The sequence below is a fragment of the Prionailurus bengalensis genome, chromosome B4 (assembly GCF_016509475.1).
Source record: "Prionailurus bengalensis isolate Pbe53 chromosome B4, Fcat_Pben_1.1_paternal_pri, whole genome shotgun sequence".
Lineage (NCBI taxonomy): Eukaryota > Metazoa > Chordata > Mammalia > Carnivora > Felidae > Prionailurus > Prionailurus bengalensis.
Window position 1 is genome coordinate 4,489,863 of NC_057358.1, and position 16,915 is coordinate 4,506,777.

The 16,915-nt window shown below is 50.6% G+C and overlaps 1 protein-coding gene and 1 long non-coding RNA gene across 2 annotated transcripts; one reads left to right on the forward strand and one right to left on the reverse strand.

Annotated features, from left to right (window-relative positions):
- Window positions 1-1,372: 1,372 nt before the first annotated feature.
- On the reverse strand, window positions 1,373-2,224 carry LOC122474070 (malignant T-cell-amplified sequence 1). Its single transcript, XM_043565050.1, has one exon. The coding sequence runs from the start codon at window positions 2,080-2,082 to the stop codon at window positions 1,537-1,539; it is 546 nt and encodes a 181-aa protein (XP_043420985.1). The 5' UTR covers window positions 2,083-2,224; the 3' UTR covers window positions 1,373-1,536.
- A 99-nt stretch (window positions 2,225-2,323) lies between these two features.
- Window positions 2,324-4,242, forward strand: LOC122474071. The gene is made up of 2 exons (XR_006294777.1): window positions 2,324-2,816; window positions 3,608-4,242. It is a non-coding gene; the product is annotated as an uncharacterized LOC122474071 (long non-coding RNA).
- Window positions 4,243-16,915: the final 12,673 nt, after the last annotated feature.

Genomic DNA, 16,915 nt, shown 5'->3' on the forward strand with positions numbered 1-16,915 from the left:
AAACACAGTATCTTGACTAGAATTTCCTTGTAGCTTTTATCCAGTATCTTTTCACTCACAACTGAAATTCCGTAAGGAATAACATGGAGTCTACATTTCCACATTTTACCTTTTCACTTTCCATTCACCCCAAATCTACTGCAATTCGTATGAATTATCCTGAAACCGATCACAGGGACATCACCAATGAGCCTCCAGCTGACCGATTTTATTGGCAATTTTTCAGTTGGGGGTCTGTGATGTCGTTCTATAAAAATTGAGATATATTGGCTTTAAATTTTAGAAAACTCAACTCAAAATGAAGTAGTTTATAAGGAAAATGTGTTATCTCACATAACTGCCACATCCCTTAATAGAGGGCCCCGATATATGGAGTCTCCATGGTTCATCATCAGCTCATAAATCATCAAAGGCACCGTTTCTTCCTGTTCAGTTTTTGCGTGATCAGACTTCATGCTTATCAAGGTTTTGTGTGTGTGTGCGTGCACATGCATGTGCGTGACAAGAACAAAACCACACATGCCTACATCCACCCAAAGCAGGGAGACTGTTTCTCCCCAAGCATCTTTCTTTTGAGAGCCTGAAAACCTTTTCCATAAATCTTTAAGCAGCCCCTCCTAACACAGGTCACGTCCACCACCTATATAATGAATCAAAACCGTGGGAGAAAAGATGCCCATTTTCCTAAGGATTTCTAAATAGTTAGATCCTATTTGGCCTTTGGTCCCATGCCCACCCATAAATGACCCAGTCTCATTGGGAAATAGACCGCTGTGATGAGCCTGGACTAATCAGGATTTTCATGTGGAAAAGGGACGGACAGAGTTCTGCCACAAGGAGGGAGGGAGTGATGCTTGTTGGGCAGACGCTCACCAACACCTGCCGTACACTTTTTTACTGGAGTGTCTACTTATCCTTTATTATTATTATTACTATTATTATTTTTGAGAGAGAGAGAGAGAGAGCACGCGGGCTTGAGCAGAGGAGGAGCAGAGAGAGAGGGAGACTCAGAATCCGAAGCGGGCTCCAGGCTCTGAGCTGTCAGCAGAGCCGGATGCAGGACTTGAACCCAACTGCAGATCATAACCTGAGCCGAAGTCGCTTAACCCACTCGGCCACCCAGGCGCCCCTCTGCTTATCCTTTAAATCGCTACTGCTGACAGTTGCGGAGGCCCCTCTCCAGTCCTTTTCTCTAAGCTCTTCCCTCACCACTTTGAAATCTATTTTTCTACCACAGATACTCCACCTGTGTTTGGACCCACACCCGCTTGGGCAGGTAAGGCAGCAAATCGAAACTAACCGCCCCTCTGCAGACACACACAGACACCCACTCCTACACACTCACTCACAAAGACACGCATACAGGCAGATGTACTCGTTCCAAATCTTTACTTCCGTTTAGTTTCTGTTTCCCGTAGCATAACCATCTGTTGAACTTAGGCAGAACCACAGAGGCACCATCTTCGTGCCGTCACACACAGACACAGACACAGCACAACGTCCATAGCCAGTCCGAGTGCGCTCCTTCCGATCAGCTCATTTGTAGGTCTTCATGTGCCACAGCCCGTCGTTTAGGTAATGGATGTTCTCGATGCCGATGCCTTTGTTGACTTTCTCAATATCCTCTGCGGACATCTTCATGACCCCGACACACAGCGCATGCTGCTTCCCCTCGGCCATGATTGCCACAACCGTATCTACCGCGGCCGGGTAGAGCTTAGCTCCCGGAGAGGTTAAGCCTGGACACATGATATTGGCTCCACTGAGTACAAACTTGATGGCTCCTTTATCGACCTGCTGGTGCGGCAGGATGAAAGGGTATTTGTGCAGTAGCCTCAGGGTCGGATAAAAAGGGCCTTCTCTTTGTCTAAAGAACAGTAACTCTCCGTTTACCGTAAGGATCTCTATGTGTTCGTGGCATCGCACTATTTTGACCGGATCTTTCTTAGGCAGGATCTGATTAAGCCATGGTTCAATACCTGGAAATTGCTCTATCAACTGGTTCTTAATGCCCTTAATAACGGAGGTTTTCAACTGGATGCAGTTCGACACATTTTCTTTCTCGTCAAATTTCTTGAACATGATCCTAGGCGCAGGGGGCGGCGACACGAACAGCCCCGAGCTGGGAAAACACGGCAATTCCGAGGGTCCCGCACAGGCGCTCACCGGAGGAAGGCCGGCTGGGAAGGTAGCGGCGGCTGTCGTTAACCGGAAGGGAGCGCGCTTTACGGCTCTGCGTGCGATCGACTTCCGCCCCTCGGGAGGCGGCGCGCCCGCGCCGGCGGTTCTGCGGCCGCAGATTCGTCTGCCGGGCGGGTGCGTAAAGGGGCGGGGCTGGCGGCAGAGGAGGGGCAGCGGGCGTTCCCGTGGCCGGAAGAGAGGAGCGCGGGGGGCCGGTAGTTTTTACTTTTACTGTCGGTAAGCGGAATCGTCGTCCCTCCAGTGACCCCGGCCACGGCCCGGGAAAGCAGGCCGGAGTGGCCCGGCCGTCCGGCCCCGCGGAGTCACCGCGACGAGCCGAGTCCCCGTCGTTACTCCCGGTTCCCCTCGCTCACACCCTCCCTTCTCCCCACCGCCCTCTGACACCGTCCTTGCAAACCCCTGAATGCAGCCTCCTCCCTCTGAGTCCTCTGCACCTGAACCTGAGAGGAGAGGCTTCCGGCCGGGAGGAATGCACATCCTGTAGGATTTCAATCCATTCCGAGATGTCCACGCTCATTTTTAGTCAGAATATGGTGTCTTCTGGCCGATGTCACACGTGCTCCTGTAAACCGTGTGCATCCTGCTTTGTTTGGGTGCAGTGCTGTGTCCCGCAGGTGGGTAGGGTTGTTCACGTCTTGAGCCTTACTGATTTTCTGCCTGCTTACTCTGTAAATTACCGAGCAGCGTATTGAGATCTCCAGCTACGAGCGCGGATGTGTTTCCCTTTTCAGTTCTATCAACTTGGGATTCGTATATTTTGAAACCATTATCTGGTCTATACCCATTTGGGATTAATATGGAAGCCAGCCAGTTAATTAGATTTTGTCCATGTGGATTTTGTCATCCTAAGAAGTGTGAGGCCCCTGAAGGCAGGAATTGTGTATTTTATGTCTGTATTCTTTGACCTAGCACTTCCTCTCCAGTGAACACATGCTTAATTTGGGAAGCCTATCCTGCAGCAGGAATTATAACAGGTGCTGGGTATACAGTGGGAAAATAGCACGTATTTCCCCATTCTTGGGAAGCTTACAGCACATCAGGGTTATAAATAAATATATATATATTTAATATATAAATATTAGCTTAATATTTATATATTTAATATTTATATAATTTAATGTATAAGTAATATATATATACATATATATGTATATATATATGTGTTTATATATATATATATATATATAAACACACATATATATATCTCCCCATTCTCAGAACAAAAATCTATTAGTCTGGGTTCTCCAGAGAAACAATATAGATAGGTAAATCATATTATAAATTATATATTTATATATATAAATATGTGGAAATATGTATACACATCTAGGTATAACTAATATATAATATATATTACTACATAATAAATAATAATATATAAACAGGATATATGTATCTATTGTAGGGAATTGGCTCACACCCTTATGGAGGCTGAGAAGTCCTGACATCCTCAATGAGCAGCAACCTGGACACCCGGGAGAGCCATTGTTGCGATTCAGTCTGAGTCCAAGTCCAAAGGCAGAAGACCGATGGCCCAGCTCGGAGGCAATCAGGCAAGAGGAACCCCTTGTTACTCAAGGGAGAGTCAGCCTTTTGTTCTGTTCCGGCTTTGGATGAGGCCTGTCCTCATCAGGGAGGGTAATCTGCTTCGTGAACTAAAATGTTAATCTTATGGAGAAACGCCCTTATAGAAACGCTCAGAACAATGTTTGGCCAAATATACGGGCACCCTGTGGACCAGTCAGGTTGACACATATAATCAGCCATCACAACTAAGACCGTCACGTGAGGCAGGATGGCAGGGTGTTGGCGTGTCCTGGCCTTAGAAGCCAGGAATGAATCCTGCTCCGTCACTTACTAGATTGAAATCCTGAAAGTGACTGAATGTGTATGTGCCTCAGTTTACTCATTACAAAAGTGTGGTTAACAAGGATACCCATCTCTTAGGGATCGGGTGAGAATTGCTTGAATTCGAACTTAGAATAATTGGGTTTTAAGTATTTCATGTAGATAATTATTAAATTCACATGAAAACAGTTACATGACTGTTGTAATACTCTCTTCACACAGGATAAAGTATAACTGGCCAGACTTGAGCTTTCCCATTTATGGCCAGGTCTCTGATATGCCTCCCTGAGATTTCACTCCACTGACTTTGATCCCGAGAAGAGTCGCACGTTTCTAGACACAGCTCTGTTAGTATATGAGCAGCTAACCTTGTCTGTCATGTATGGGTTTTGTGTGCTTAACCTGACAGGATAATTCTTTTTCTTTGGGTTTTATGGGTTGGGTTGTTCAGTGGCCATATGAGCAGCATGAACCAGATGTAGAAATTCAAGGGAGGAAAAGTCATTAGTGGCTGGGTGACCTGTCTTTAGATGACTAGTAGCTTAATCAGAAATTATTTGACCTGAAACTGTCTGTCTGAGGAATGTCCAAGGGATTTTTTTTAATGGAGTTATTTTTGAAAAGGGACTCTAAGAAAGTTTACTCTGAAGTTCCATAGCAACGAAAAGCTTTTTGAAGTTAATAATCATTCTTTTTTTTTTAAGGTTTTATTTATTTTTGAGACAGAGCATGAGCAGGGGAGGCACAGAGAGAGAGGGAGACAGAGAATCTGAAGCAGGCTCCAGGCTCTGAGCTGTCAGCACAGAGCCCGATGTGGGGCTCCAACCCACAAGCTGTGAGATCATGACCTGAGCCAAAGTCCGATGCTCAGCCGACTAAGCCACGTTAGTAATCATTCTTATCTGAAATCACATTCAATCTGCACCCTGTAACTCTTTCCCAGGGTGCACTTGATCTTGGCCAACTAGCTTTGGTTCATCTACCATGAAAAGGATGCTAAACACTACTTTCACCTTAAATTCTTAAAAAAAAAATTAAAGAAGTTAAAGTTAAAAAATGAAAAACCTCTATCCTGAGTCTTTCTAAAATCTATGCTTCTCAAAAATCATGGAGCCTGGTCTCAAACTTTATAGAGGAGTCTAGGTCTTTGAGACTGACTTACATCGGCGTAGGAAAAAATACGACACATAAATGTTGCTTTCCTAAGTGAGCAGGTTAAAACATTGAAACACATCACCAATCATTCTCGTAAATAATTTAAAATCAACTAAAAACTAATTAACTGGATTTTTTTTAAGAAGGAAGAGGGGCACCTGAGGGGCTCAGTCAGTTAAGCATCTGATGCTTGATTTTGGCTCAGGTCATGATCTCACGGTTCACGAGTTCGAGCCTGCATTGGGCTCAGCTCTGAAAGTGCAGAGCCTGCTTGGGATTCTCTCTCTCCCTCTCTCTGCCACTACCCTGCTCGCACTCTCTCTGTCTCTCAAAATAAGTGAGTAAACTTAAAAAACATTTTTAAAAAAGGAGGAAAGTTATGGCGCAGACCCTGAAGTCAGACTCTCAGGCCCAGGATGTACTATTTACTAAGTTCTGTCAGCCTCCCTGAGTGTCATTTTATTCCCATGGAATCTGAAAAAATACAGTGTATACTTCACAAGGTGTGGTGTAGTGACGAGGAATTAAAAAAAAAAAAAAATACAGTATACAAATGACTTATAGTAAGAAACAGAGCAAGTACATTTACAAGTGTTTCCTTTGTTTATTTGCAAAACACCCTTTGTGTGGTACTTATAAGGTCTAAGATTATAGTGAATACATAAAAATTTTTGTGGGAAATTTCTGTAGCTTTGGATAAAGGTGCTAAGTCAAATAGTTAAGAGATGCCAGAATTGAGTTTTGTATCAGGAATCTCAAGGGACTTTGTGATGGAGACACAGTGGTGATGTTGCAGAATTAAAGTGAGGAGAGTGAACGAGGAAATATCTCAGGTTCTTCGCATCTTCAAAATTTGGAGTACAATTCACCACCCACCGGGGTTGTCCTCTAAGAGTTGCAAACCTTTCACCTCCCTACAGCTTTGTCTGCATTTTGACGAATGGCCACTAGAGGGCAGGAGAACCAAACTGAAGCCCCCAGGAGGGTCTCCAAGATTGGAACCGCGCGTATTGGGGGGAATATTCTCAACTAATAGGGAACTTTTACCATACACGTCTGTTTCCGAAATAAATAAATCCATCTCCACAAAGTCACCAAACATTCCCAAGCTCGGGCGAAGCACATTCTAAATAGTCCTCTACTTGATTTACAATTTGTGAATTTTTTTCTCTATATTTATCTGTAAATAACAGTAAGGCGATTATTTCTGAAATGCTGTCTGTTAAAAAGTACATGTTAACCCCGTGTTATTGGCTCTTCTTAAAGAAATACAAACTGCCAGTCATAAAATACATGATAATATTGTGAGAACATTTGGTGACAGATAATGACTGTGCTTCCTCATGGTGAACACTGAGGGATGTGCAGGACCATTGAGTCATGTCGTACCCCTGAAACTAGTATCACGCTGTATGTTAACTATGCTTCAATGTAAAAATCCCTCTTTCGGGGCGCCTGGGTGGCTCAGTCCGTTAGCCTCTGACTTCTACCCAGGTCATGATCTCACAGGTCAAGAGCTCAAGCCCCCTGTAGGGCTGTGTGCCTGGAGCCTGCTTGGGAGTCTGTGTCCCCCTCTCACTCTGCCCCTCCCCTTCTCCCGCTCTGTCTCTCTTTCTCTCTCAAAAATAAACATTAAAAACATTTTCTTTTTTTTTTTTTTTTAACGTTTATTTATTTTTGAGACAGAGAGAGACAGAGCATGAACAGGGGAGGGGCAGAGAGAGAGGGAGACACAGAATCCGAAACAGGCTCCAGGCTCTGAGCTGTCAGCACAGAGTCCGACGCGGGGCTCGAACTCACGGACCGTAAGATCATGACCTGAGCCGAAGTCGGCCGCTCAACCGACCAAGCCACCCAGGCGCCCCTAAAAACATTTTCTTAATAAATTTTAAAAAATAAAAAATATCTCTTTCCACATTGCTTCAATTTATGAACGATGTTTGAAGATTAAAAAGTTAACCGTGTGTTGTAAAAATAATCTCACAACATCCAAAATGTTTTTAATTACATCAGCCAACTCACTGCCCCCTTCCCACCCCCTCCCCACCCCCCCCCACCCCGGTAATGCTGTTTCTCGTCTACTCCAGCAGTGCCCTGTACGGGCCAGGCACACAAAATAGGCAGAAGGCAGGCTCCCCTGGGGATGCACAGAGGAAAGGGCCCCACATGGGGGAGGTGTGCAGACGTCCCCCCAATCTTAGGGGCTTCCGTTTCCAAACAAAACCCCGCAAGAGGGTTGAGCCCTGGCCTGGGTGGCCTGAACCCCCCCACCCCTCCCCTGCTTCTCTAAACTCTGTCCACTTAGTGTGCCCCGGGCCAGTCCCTGCCTCTCCTGGCCTCAGTTTTCCGGTTGGCTCCTGAGCGCTGGACACAGACCTGCGTCCCCCCGTGGGTGCGGCCTGGGCTCCCAGCGCCTCGGCGGGTTTGGTGGGGTGTACTGTGGGATGCACAGGGCCTCCTTCCCGCCTGCAGACTGGAGCGGACCCCGCCGGGCGGCCCAGCCCCCTGCCCGCAGACAGCACGTGCACAAGAGCCCAGCCGCCTTGCTGCGCGCACGCGCATCAGGAGCTCCAACGGCTGCCGGCCCGACGGGTACCGCGCGTCCCTGCTGGCTGCCGCCGTGAGACCCCACGACCCCCAGGCCACCCCGCTCCAGCCAGGCAGGCCGGAGACCCGGGGTCACGGGCGTCGTGGAATACTGCCTTCCCTGCTGTGCTGGCCCCCAAAGTCCGCCCCAAGGTCAGCTTGCTCCATGGCCGGGTCAGGAAAAGCTGAGTCCCGGCAGGGAGGTCAGTCCACCCCTTCCCCCTCTTCCTCTACCTTCTTTTCTTTGTGTTCCCGGCAGGCCCAGGGGACACAGGTCCAGCCCATCCCCCCTGCCATAAGAGGGGATGGGGGGAGCCAGGAGGGGCCCACAGTGACAGAGGGCCAGTGTTGGGGGTAGTCACTGTTATTAGGGAGCCCTTCCTGGGCACTCAGTGCCTTCACCCCGTTTTAGATGAGCAGTGGTACCAGCGCTCAAGGTCACTCCAGGGACCAAGCCCTGCAGAACTGAGTCTCTAAGGAGTCACCGCATAAGCTTGCCTGCCACAGGGCTATGACGTCTGATCCCACAGGTGTGCTGTGCACGGGAGCCTGAGGAGGTGGCCTCTGAGCCCAGCCTTGGCCATGAGTCTGTCGTGAATAGGGGTCCTGGAGAGGGGCAGTGCAGGCAGGGGGTTCCGTGGGAGCAAGGACCTCGTGGGTAAGGAGGGCTCCAGGGAGGCTGGAGCACGGTGTTAGGGGTACACACGGGGCCAGATCCCAGGGCTCTGAATGCCGCACAGAGTCAGGGACACTGCAGGTTCGGGCGGGCAGGTGACACAATCCTGGCCACCTTATCAGAGCCACGGCATCCTGGCGTTGGAGGGAGCCTAGTGGGCACATTCTCGAGCACGCCAAAGCATGGATCCCTAGGAAGCAGCCAGGGCTGAGGAGACCTGCTTCCGTGTCCTCACGTGCACAGTGAGGGCCAGGCAGTTGTCTGCCTCCTGCGGGACCAGGTCCGCCGCCTGCCGGGGCCAGAGCTGGCTCCCTGTCAAAGGAGCCATTCAAGATAGGTCCGTCCCCACGAAGTCTGGGGCCAAGGCAGCACTGTGCCACCCAGATGGCCAAGGTGCTCCTGCACTGTCGCCGCTGTCATCAGGGTGACGAGGATGGAGGCACATGGTCCTCCTGCGGACTGGAGAAGAGCGAGGGGCCGTGCCTGCAGCTGGGAGGGCGCGGCTCCCACCGACTCATTGGGGACGTGCGGAGACCGACTCCCACGACCTGGGAAGCCCCAGACTCTTCAGTCACCCACGCTAGCAGGCAGCTTTGGGGGGCTCCAGGAACTGGGGTCCTTGGCTCTTTTTTGTGGGTGCAGATTAGGGAGCACTGGCATGGGGAAGCGGGGGTGGGCACGCTGTCCTTGGCCTTCAGAGGACTGCAGGATGAAGGTCCTCTTGCTTTGGTCCACTTCAGAGCTGGAGGAGCTGGTAAGTGCTCCCTGAACACGGTGAACACACTCTGATGTGTGGCTGTACCTGTCACGGTCACAGGGCTTGGAGCTGCCGCTGGGCCTGGGATCCTCCCTGGGGCCCTTGTGGTGAACGGAGGGCTGGCTTTGCAGTGGTCACACGTGCTGGGGGTGGTGTGGCAGCACACCGCCGGGAAGACCGGGGGAAGCGCACAGGGAACACTGACAGGTGGTGGCCCGGCTCCTTGGCCACGGCAGCCTTGGCAAACCCTCTGGATCCGAGGACGCTGAAGGCACGAGGGCTGTGAGTAGTCCGTCTGTGGGCAGTCAGGTCAGCCTGTCACTGCCGGTTTCTTCCATGTGTGTCTTCTCTGCAGCAGGAGAATTTCAGGGTCAAAGTAGACGGGAGGGTGGCGTGGGCCGGCAGTCGGGGCAGAAAATGCTCTGTGGCCTGGTCAGCTGCAGTCTGTAACTGATCACCTACCTGACACCCCAGACCCTAGGGAGCCAGCTCTGTGCCCGGCTGGGGCCAGGGGCCGTTTCCAAGATGACCTTGCTGAACTAGGAAAAGAAAAGTAACCCTACAGTTAGCAGAAGGAAGAAAATAATAAGCGTTAGAGCTGAACTAAGCGGAATGGAGAACAGATGAGCATTTGAGAAAAAGAAGTTCTTTCTTGTAAAGATTTATGCAAGTGACATATTTAGCTAGCATAATAAAAAGAGACAGGACTCAAAAAGCAGGAGTCAGAAGAGACAGTGGGACATTAGTAATGACTCTACATTCTACAAAAGGATTCTAAGAGTACTATAAACAGTCTATGCCTGCTAATTGGTTAAGCTAGATGAAATGGACAAGTGCGTTGTAGAAGCCCACATACTACCCAGACGGACTGAGAAAGAAATGGAAAGTCTAAATAAGGCTAGAAGAAGTGAAGAGGTGGAAACGGTTAGCAGAACCTTCCCAAAAAAGAAAAGCAGAGAACCAGCTGACTTCTCTGGGGCGTTCTCCCAAATATTCAAGAAGGCGTGACCTCAGTCTTTCTCGAACACCTACAAAAAATAATATAAGCAGAAGGAATGCTTAACTCACTGTACGATGCGCAAACAGAACTAAGCATTATAGTGAAAGAAATATATATCACGATCAAGTGTCATTTATTTCAGGAAGTGCAGGGGTTGTTGAAGAAAGTTAACATCAAATACCATATCAACAGAATGATGGAACACAATCTGAACCGACATAAAGAAAGTGAGTGACGATGTGCAAGACTTCAGTATGAAGACCGGTCAATAAAATAGAAACAGAAGATGACTTTCTCAGCGTGATAACAGTTGCTTATGAGAAACTCAACTCTACCCCCATATTCAGTGGGAAAGACCGAAAGCTTTCTTTCTAAGACTGGGAACAAGAAAAGGATACCTGCTTTTACCACTTTATTTCAACATGGTAATGGAAGTTAGGCCAGAGCAATGAGGCAAAACAAAGAAAGAAAAGATACCAACACTGAAAAGGAAAGTAAAAGCATCTTTATTCAGAAATGCCGTGTGCTTCTGTGTAGAAAGTCATAAAGGAGGAAAAATGATTAGACCAGTAAGCATGTTGAGCAGAGTTTAGCAGAGAAGATCGACAACAAGGTCAATGAGAGAGAATTGAGACCCGAGAAATAAACCCATACATGTACGGTCAGTTGATTTTCAAGATGGGTACTAGGATCATTAAAGGAGAGAAAAAAAACCATCTTTTCACCAGATGGTACTGTGAAACCAAATATCCACATGTCAAAGAGTGTAGCTGGAGCTTTACCCAACACCATGTACAAAAATTAACCCACAATGAATCAAAATAACACTATTAGAAGAAAACATGGGGATGAGTCTTTATGACCATCTGGCTGTGTCATCTTACATGTGACAGCAAAGGCAAAGGCAACAACAACAAAACAGATAAGTTGGGCTTCATCAAAATTAAATACTTTTTTTGTTTTGCATGAAAGGACCCTCGAGATTAAAAAGACAACCCCAGACTGGGAGAAAATATTTGCATATGTAAATATGATAAGGGTCATGTGTCCAGAACATACAAAGAATCCTTACGCTTCAACAACAAAACATGGTCCAGTGAAGACGAGTGAAGGACTTGAATACACATTTTGCCACAGATGATACACGAATGACCGATAAGCATATGAAAACATGATCAGATCTTTAGAGGTTAGGGAAACGCCAATTAAAACCACAATGAGATGAAAAAAAAAAGGGGGGGGGGCGCCTGGGTGGCTCAGTCGGTTGAGTGTCTGACTTCAGCTCAGGTCATGATCTCACAGTCACGTGAGTTCGAGCCCCGCGTCGGGCTCTGTGCTGATGGCTCAGAGCCTGGAGCCTGCTTTGGATCCTGTGTCTCCCTCTCTCTCTGCCCCTTCCCTGCTCATGCTCTGTCTCTCTCTGTCTCAAAAATAAATAAAATTATTAAAAAGAAACCACAATGAGATGCCATGCCACGCCCACTAGAATGGCTACGATTTAAAAACAGGAAAGCACGACTGTCGGGGAAGATGCTGAGAAATTTTCAGTTGTTCCTGGGGGCACTGTGACAGGTACAAGTCTGGGAGCAGTTCCTCGGGAAGTGGAGCGTAGCATTGTCGTTTGAGCCAGCACCCAGCAATTCCACTCCGAGGTCTATACCAAAAGAATTGTAGGCAGGTGTTTACGCAAATACCTGTATGTAAGTATTCGTAGCAGTCAATACTCTCCACCGCGTCTGGAAGGTGGAAACCCAGGTCTCGGTGAGATGAGTGGATAAACGGTGCAATATTACTCCGCCCGAAAGAGAATGAGCCACTGATAGAGGCCACGACGTGGACGAAGCGTGGAACGTGCTAAGTGAAAGCGACCCTTCGGGAAAGGCCACGTGTTGTGTGATAACACGGGTGCAAAACTCCTGGGTGGGTGCGGTGTGCGGGGGTGGGGAGTGGGGAGCCACTGCTTAGTAGGGACGGTGTTTCTGTTTGGGCTGATAAACATGTTCTAGAACCAACAGTGATGGGTGTGACGCATAGTGAATGTAATGAGTGGCATTGACTTGGACAGGTTAAAATGTCTTCAATGTCAACTATTTAACATGAATTTTATGTTCGCGAACATACCTTTTATGAACATACAGGTGACCGTGGAGTAGATGGCAAAAGGGGGCGCAAGTTGGAAAAGAACAGGATGCGGCCGCAGACTAGGGATGGAGAGGCTCTGTTTCTGGAGCGGCTGCCAGCCGGGTCTCCTGCGCTGGCCCCAGAGGTGGTGCCAGATCTGCTTCTCGTCCGGGAGCTGGGGTTGGATGTGGCGTGTTAGTGACCCTGGCTGTGCGTTCTCCGCTCGCCCCGCCTCTGCAGTAGTGTCGGTCGGTCGGAGCCGGCTCAGGGCTTGGGGCTGGTGCGGGTGGGAGCCGGGGCTGGAGCCGGGGCTGGCCGTGGAGCGTGGAACTCACAGCGGCTGCGTCTCTGTAATTGGCGTGGCGGCAGATCATAGCTCCAGAGCTGGCGCTGGACCAGAGTCTTTCTCTGAACCTGGCGATGGCCAGTCCTGACCTGCAGTCTGTTTGCAGCTGCTTCTAGCTCTGGAGGTACCACCAGTGCCGGAACTGGTGCAGGAGAGGGGATGAGTGGCGTCTGACTGGAGTCAGTGTTAGAGCTGGCTCTGCTCGTGGTGGTGGTGCGAGAGCAGGTGCCGGAGCAGGTGCTAGAGCCAGGGTTGGAACAGGTGCCGGAGCAGGTACCGGGGCAGGTGCAGGAGGCGCGGCTGGCACAGGCTCGAACTTGGTAACAGATGCAGAGTCGGGGCTGTGAGTCTGCCTTCAGCCCGAGCTGGCTCTAGCTCCGTATCTGGCCTGGCTCTGACTCCTCACTCGGTTTCGGAGCTGGCCGGCGCTCCAGGTGAGGCGTCCCCCCTGTCCCCCTCCGTGCAGCGGGGACGGTGGCTGTCTGCCTCCTCCCAGGGATGGGCATGAAGCCTGGAGAGCCCAGAGCTTTGCTACTTTTCAGAATAGCCGCTCGGGAGAAGTCTGAGGGGGACCGGGGCTTGCCCGGCCCAGCCCGCTCACCAGAATGCCGTTGCACGTGTCGCTGATGTCCCCACGCGGGCTGGTGGTTGTGGTCAAGCTGAAGAGGAAGAGGGGCTGATGGAGGCTGACCTGTGCCCCGAAGGCTTGGGGATGACAGGATTGTGGGTCCCGGAATGGTGGGGACACCAAGAGCAGCGGATGGCCAGACTCTGCCGGCCGGGGGGGGGGGGGGCGGGCAGGCCCGCCTCCTGCTCCAGGGGATTCCTGACGCTCTGTTCCGGAGCCGAGGGCGCTTGGCTCTTCCTGTGGGTGCAGAGGGAAACACCGGTGCCAGGAAGGGGGGACCGGGAAGGATAAGAGCTGGTGGGGCAGCGGACGAGGCAGAAACGTCACTTACTGGCCAGTGGTAATGCCAAGAAGATGCTCACCTTGGCCTCCTGTCCGGAATTGGAGGAGGTGACCCAGTGCACGCTGAACATGTGGGCCACCAGCTGCTGACTTAGAGGGCGCACCTGCGCCTGTCCGAGGCCTGGGAGTGGGGACCACCCCTGGTCCTGGGCTCTACACGAGCAGGCGAGCGCGTGGCTGGGCGGCGAGTCGTGGCTGTGACCTGCGCTCACCAAGGGTGGGGAGGTGTATGGAAGGCAGCGTGTGTGGTCACACTCCTTGGCAGGTGTCGGCTAGTCTTCTGGGTCCGAGAGCACAGAAGACATGGAGGGCTGTGAGTGGACAGGGGAGGCCGGGCCAGCCTGTTGAAGGGCAGGCATCGTGTCTGGTCACAGACGGGCTTTGGGGGGGGCGGTGTCTGGGCCCTGGGAGTGGCCTGGGCTGGAAGGTTTGTCTGGGGGGCTCAGTCCGTAAGTACATAGCTGCTTGACTAGCCCCTGGGGGAATGCGGCCAGCGCTAGGGGCCAGTGAGTTTTGAGTCCTGTCTGCTTCCTGTAGGGGGTGGGAGGGTTGAGCTGGCTGCATGCCTGACCTTTGCCCTCTTGGTGCAAGTCTGATTCTTTAGGACAGAGGTCCAGTCGGCAGGGAGGGTTCATGGTGTAGAGCAGGTTGGCATCGTCAGGGCCTTCAGTGTTGGTGGGAGATGGGCAGGGGAAGGGACAGAGGAAGGGTCAGCCGTGGCTGCAGGCCGGGAGAAGGAAATGCACAGAAACGGAAAGGACATTAGTGGTGGTCAGGGGGGCAAGCGGTGTGGGCACCAGGACCCTTGGCGGTGCCAGTGTTTCCCACCCTGCACCCACAGAAAAAGCCAAGTATCCCTGGCTCCTGAAAAGAGCTTCTGGAATCCCCCAGAGCTGGAACCGGGCCTGGGGGGCCCGGCAGAGTCCGATGTCTGCGGTAACGTATACAGGGTTTCTGTTTAGCGTGATGAGAACATTCTAGAAATAGATAGTGGTGATGGTCGCACAGCATATTGGATTTACTTAATGCCACTGAATTGTACAATTTAAAAGGATTAAAAGTTAAATTTCCACTGTGTGTGCATTTTAAAACATAAAATGTAATAAACTTTAACGTATGGGAAAAAGAAAAAGAACACTTAGAAACAAACACTGTTTTCCCGAGACAGCTCTAGTGCCAGAAGCGGCCCCGGTTGTTGCTCAGGAGCGGATGCCGGGGAGACGCCGGGGTGGGCTCAGCATGGGAGTCAGCGTCACGCTGGCAATGCCTGGCTCTGGCTTGGGGACTGGCGCGGGACCCGGGACCGGGGCTGGTGCTGGAGCTGGCTCTCGTCGTGACACTCTGGCCCTGGCCCCGGTAGCAGAATTGGTGAGAGAGCTGACCCCGGCTCTCGGTCTGGCGCCAGAGCCGCAGCTGGCTATAACCCCCGAGCTGGTCCATGTGTGGGAGCCGGAGGGGTCTCTGATCCTGGAGCTCCACGGCTGGTGCCAGAGCTGCCTCTGACTCCAGAGCTGGGCAAGATCTTGTGCTGGACGTGGCTGTAGCTTTGCAGCCCCCCTTACTGGCTGTGGGGTGGATACAGTCCCCCCTGTTCAGCTGTGAGCTCGAGGGCAGGGAGAGTGTTTAGGGTTCACATTTATATTCCAGATGCCTGCACGTTAAAGGGAGCGGCACATAGGTGCTAGATACATGAATGAATGCATGAATGAATGAACGAACGAATGAATGAGTCGGTCAGCTAACCCAGGATGACTTTGCATCTCAGGTTTCCACATCTGGAAAGTAACAGCAGCCTGCGGGAACTGGGAGCATCACACGGATTCAGCGCTCGTGTGAGGGCCTACTGTGTACCAGGCACTATTCTAGAGGCTTGGGAAGAAAGCACAGGAAAAGCACCGTCCCTGCTTGCACGGAGCTGGCGGGAGCGGGGCTCCAGCGAGGGCACGTGGGTCACAGACAAGCAGTCCAAGCCCTTCCGGGAGCAGCTGCCGGGATTGGCAGGTTGTACACACGACCTTGTCCAGCAGCTCGAGACGAATCTGGGTGGGGCTGGAGGGCTGGTGGGCTTACTGGTCTGAACGCCCCTGTGAGCGTTCCCTTCAGAGGTCCTCGGTGTGGCCATCTTCAAAGTGGGCTTGTGAGGAAATCTCATCCTTAGGTTCCTACACGAAGTTGGTCTTGATCCTGTGAGACCAAGAGCTTCCTATGACCCGTCTTCCCTCTGGTAACCCCAGAGTTCACCAAGGGAGCTGGGTAATGTCTTCCGAGAGACCATCTAGGGTCCCCTTCTGGCCAGTGTGCAAACGGGGCTCGGATCCCTGGGCTTTAACCACCAGTGGCCACGCTGACCCTGGCATTGAAGCCATGTATCCAGGTGCTCAAAAATCCAGCTCAGAGTGGGAGGGACAGAAGAGCGAGCGGTTGGCCCTGCGGGCAGTCAGGACCAGGGAGAGATCTCGGCAAACCAGTAGATAAGAAGCTTCACGCCTCACAGTTTCTTCCTCGCCTGCCCTGCCTGCGTTGTGTTGCATCTGGTGGGTGGTCGCCATTTTATCTCACGGACCTCTGATGAAGGAAAGTGGCTTGTTTCCAATCTTTTGCTGGTATGCAGAAGGCCGCAGTGCAGGACCATGTGCAGATGTCAAAGTGTGGAGGTGTTTCCGTGGGATAAAGTCCCTGAACTGGGATTGTTGATACGTGTGGCCAGACTGCCTCCATCCAAAGGCACCGTGCATTCTTGTCAACAATGAATAAAAGTCCCTGTTTGTACACAGCTTCTTTTGGATTTAGTAATTTTGTCATGACCGAGACTGAGTATATATCATGTGTTTGAGGCTCTTTATATTTCTTTTTTGTGAAGTGTGTTTTAATGTATTTTGCCCGGGGCTGTTCTTTTTCTTATCAGTTTCTAGGATCTCTATTTATAGGGGGTGTAGGCTCTTTGCCTGAGATACGAGTTAGAAAAATTCGTTCCCAGTTTATCGTTTCTTCCTTTGTAAGTTGTGGTGTCTTTTCCCCGGGACAGTGGTAAAGTGTCAGTGCTCCCGGTTTGATTTATGGATGCGATACAAATACAATCCCCATAAAATACCTCAGCAGGTATTTCTTTTCGGAAACCCATGAGCTAACTTCACAATTTATGCAGAAATACAAAGGGCCAAGAACCAGAACAACCTGGAAGAACATAGTTGGAGGACATACAACACCAGATATTCAGACTTTTTGTTCAGCTACAGTGAGTGAGGCAGTGGGGT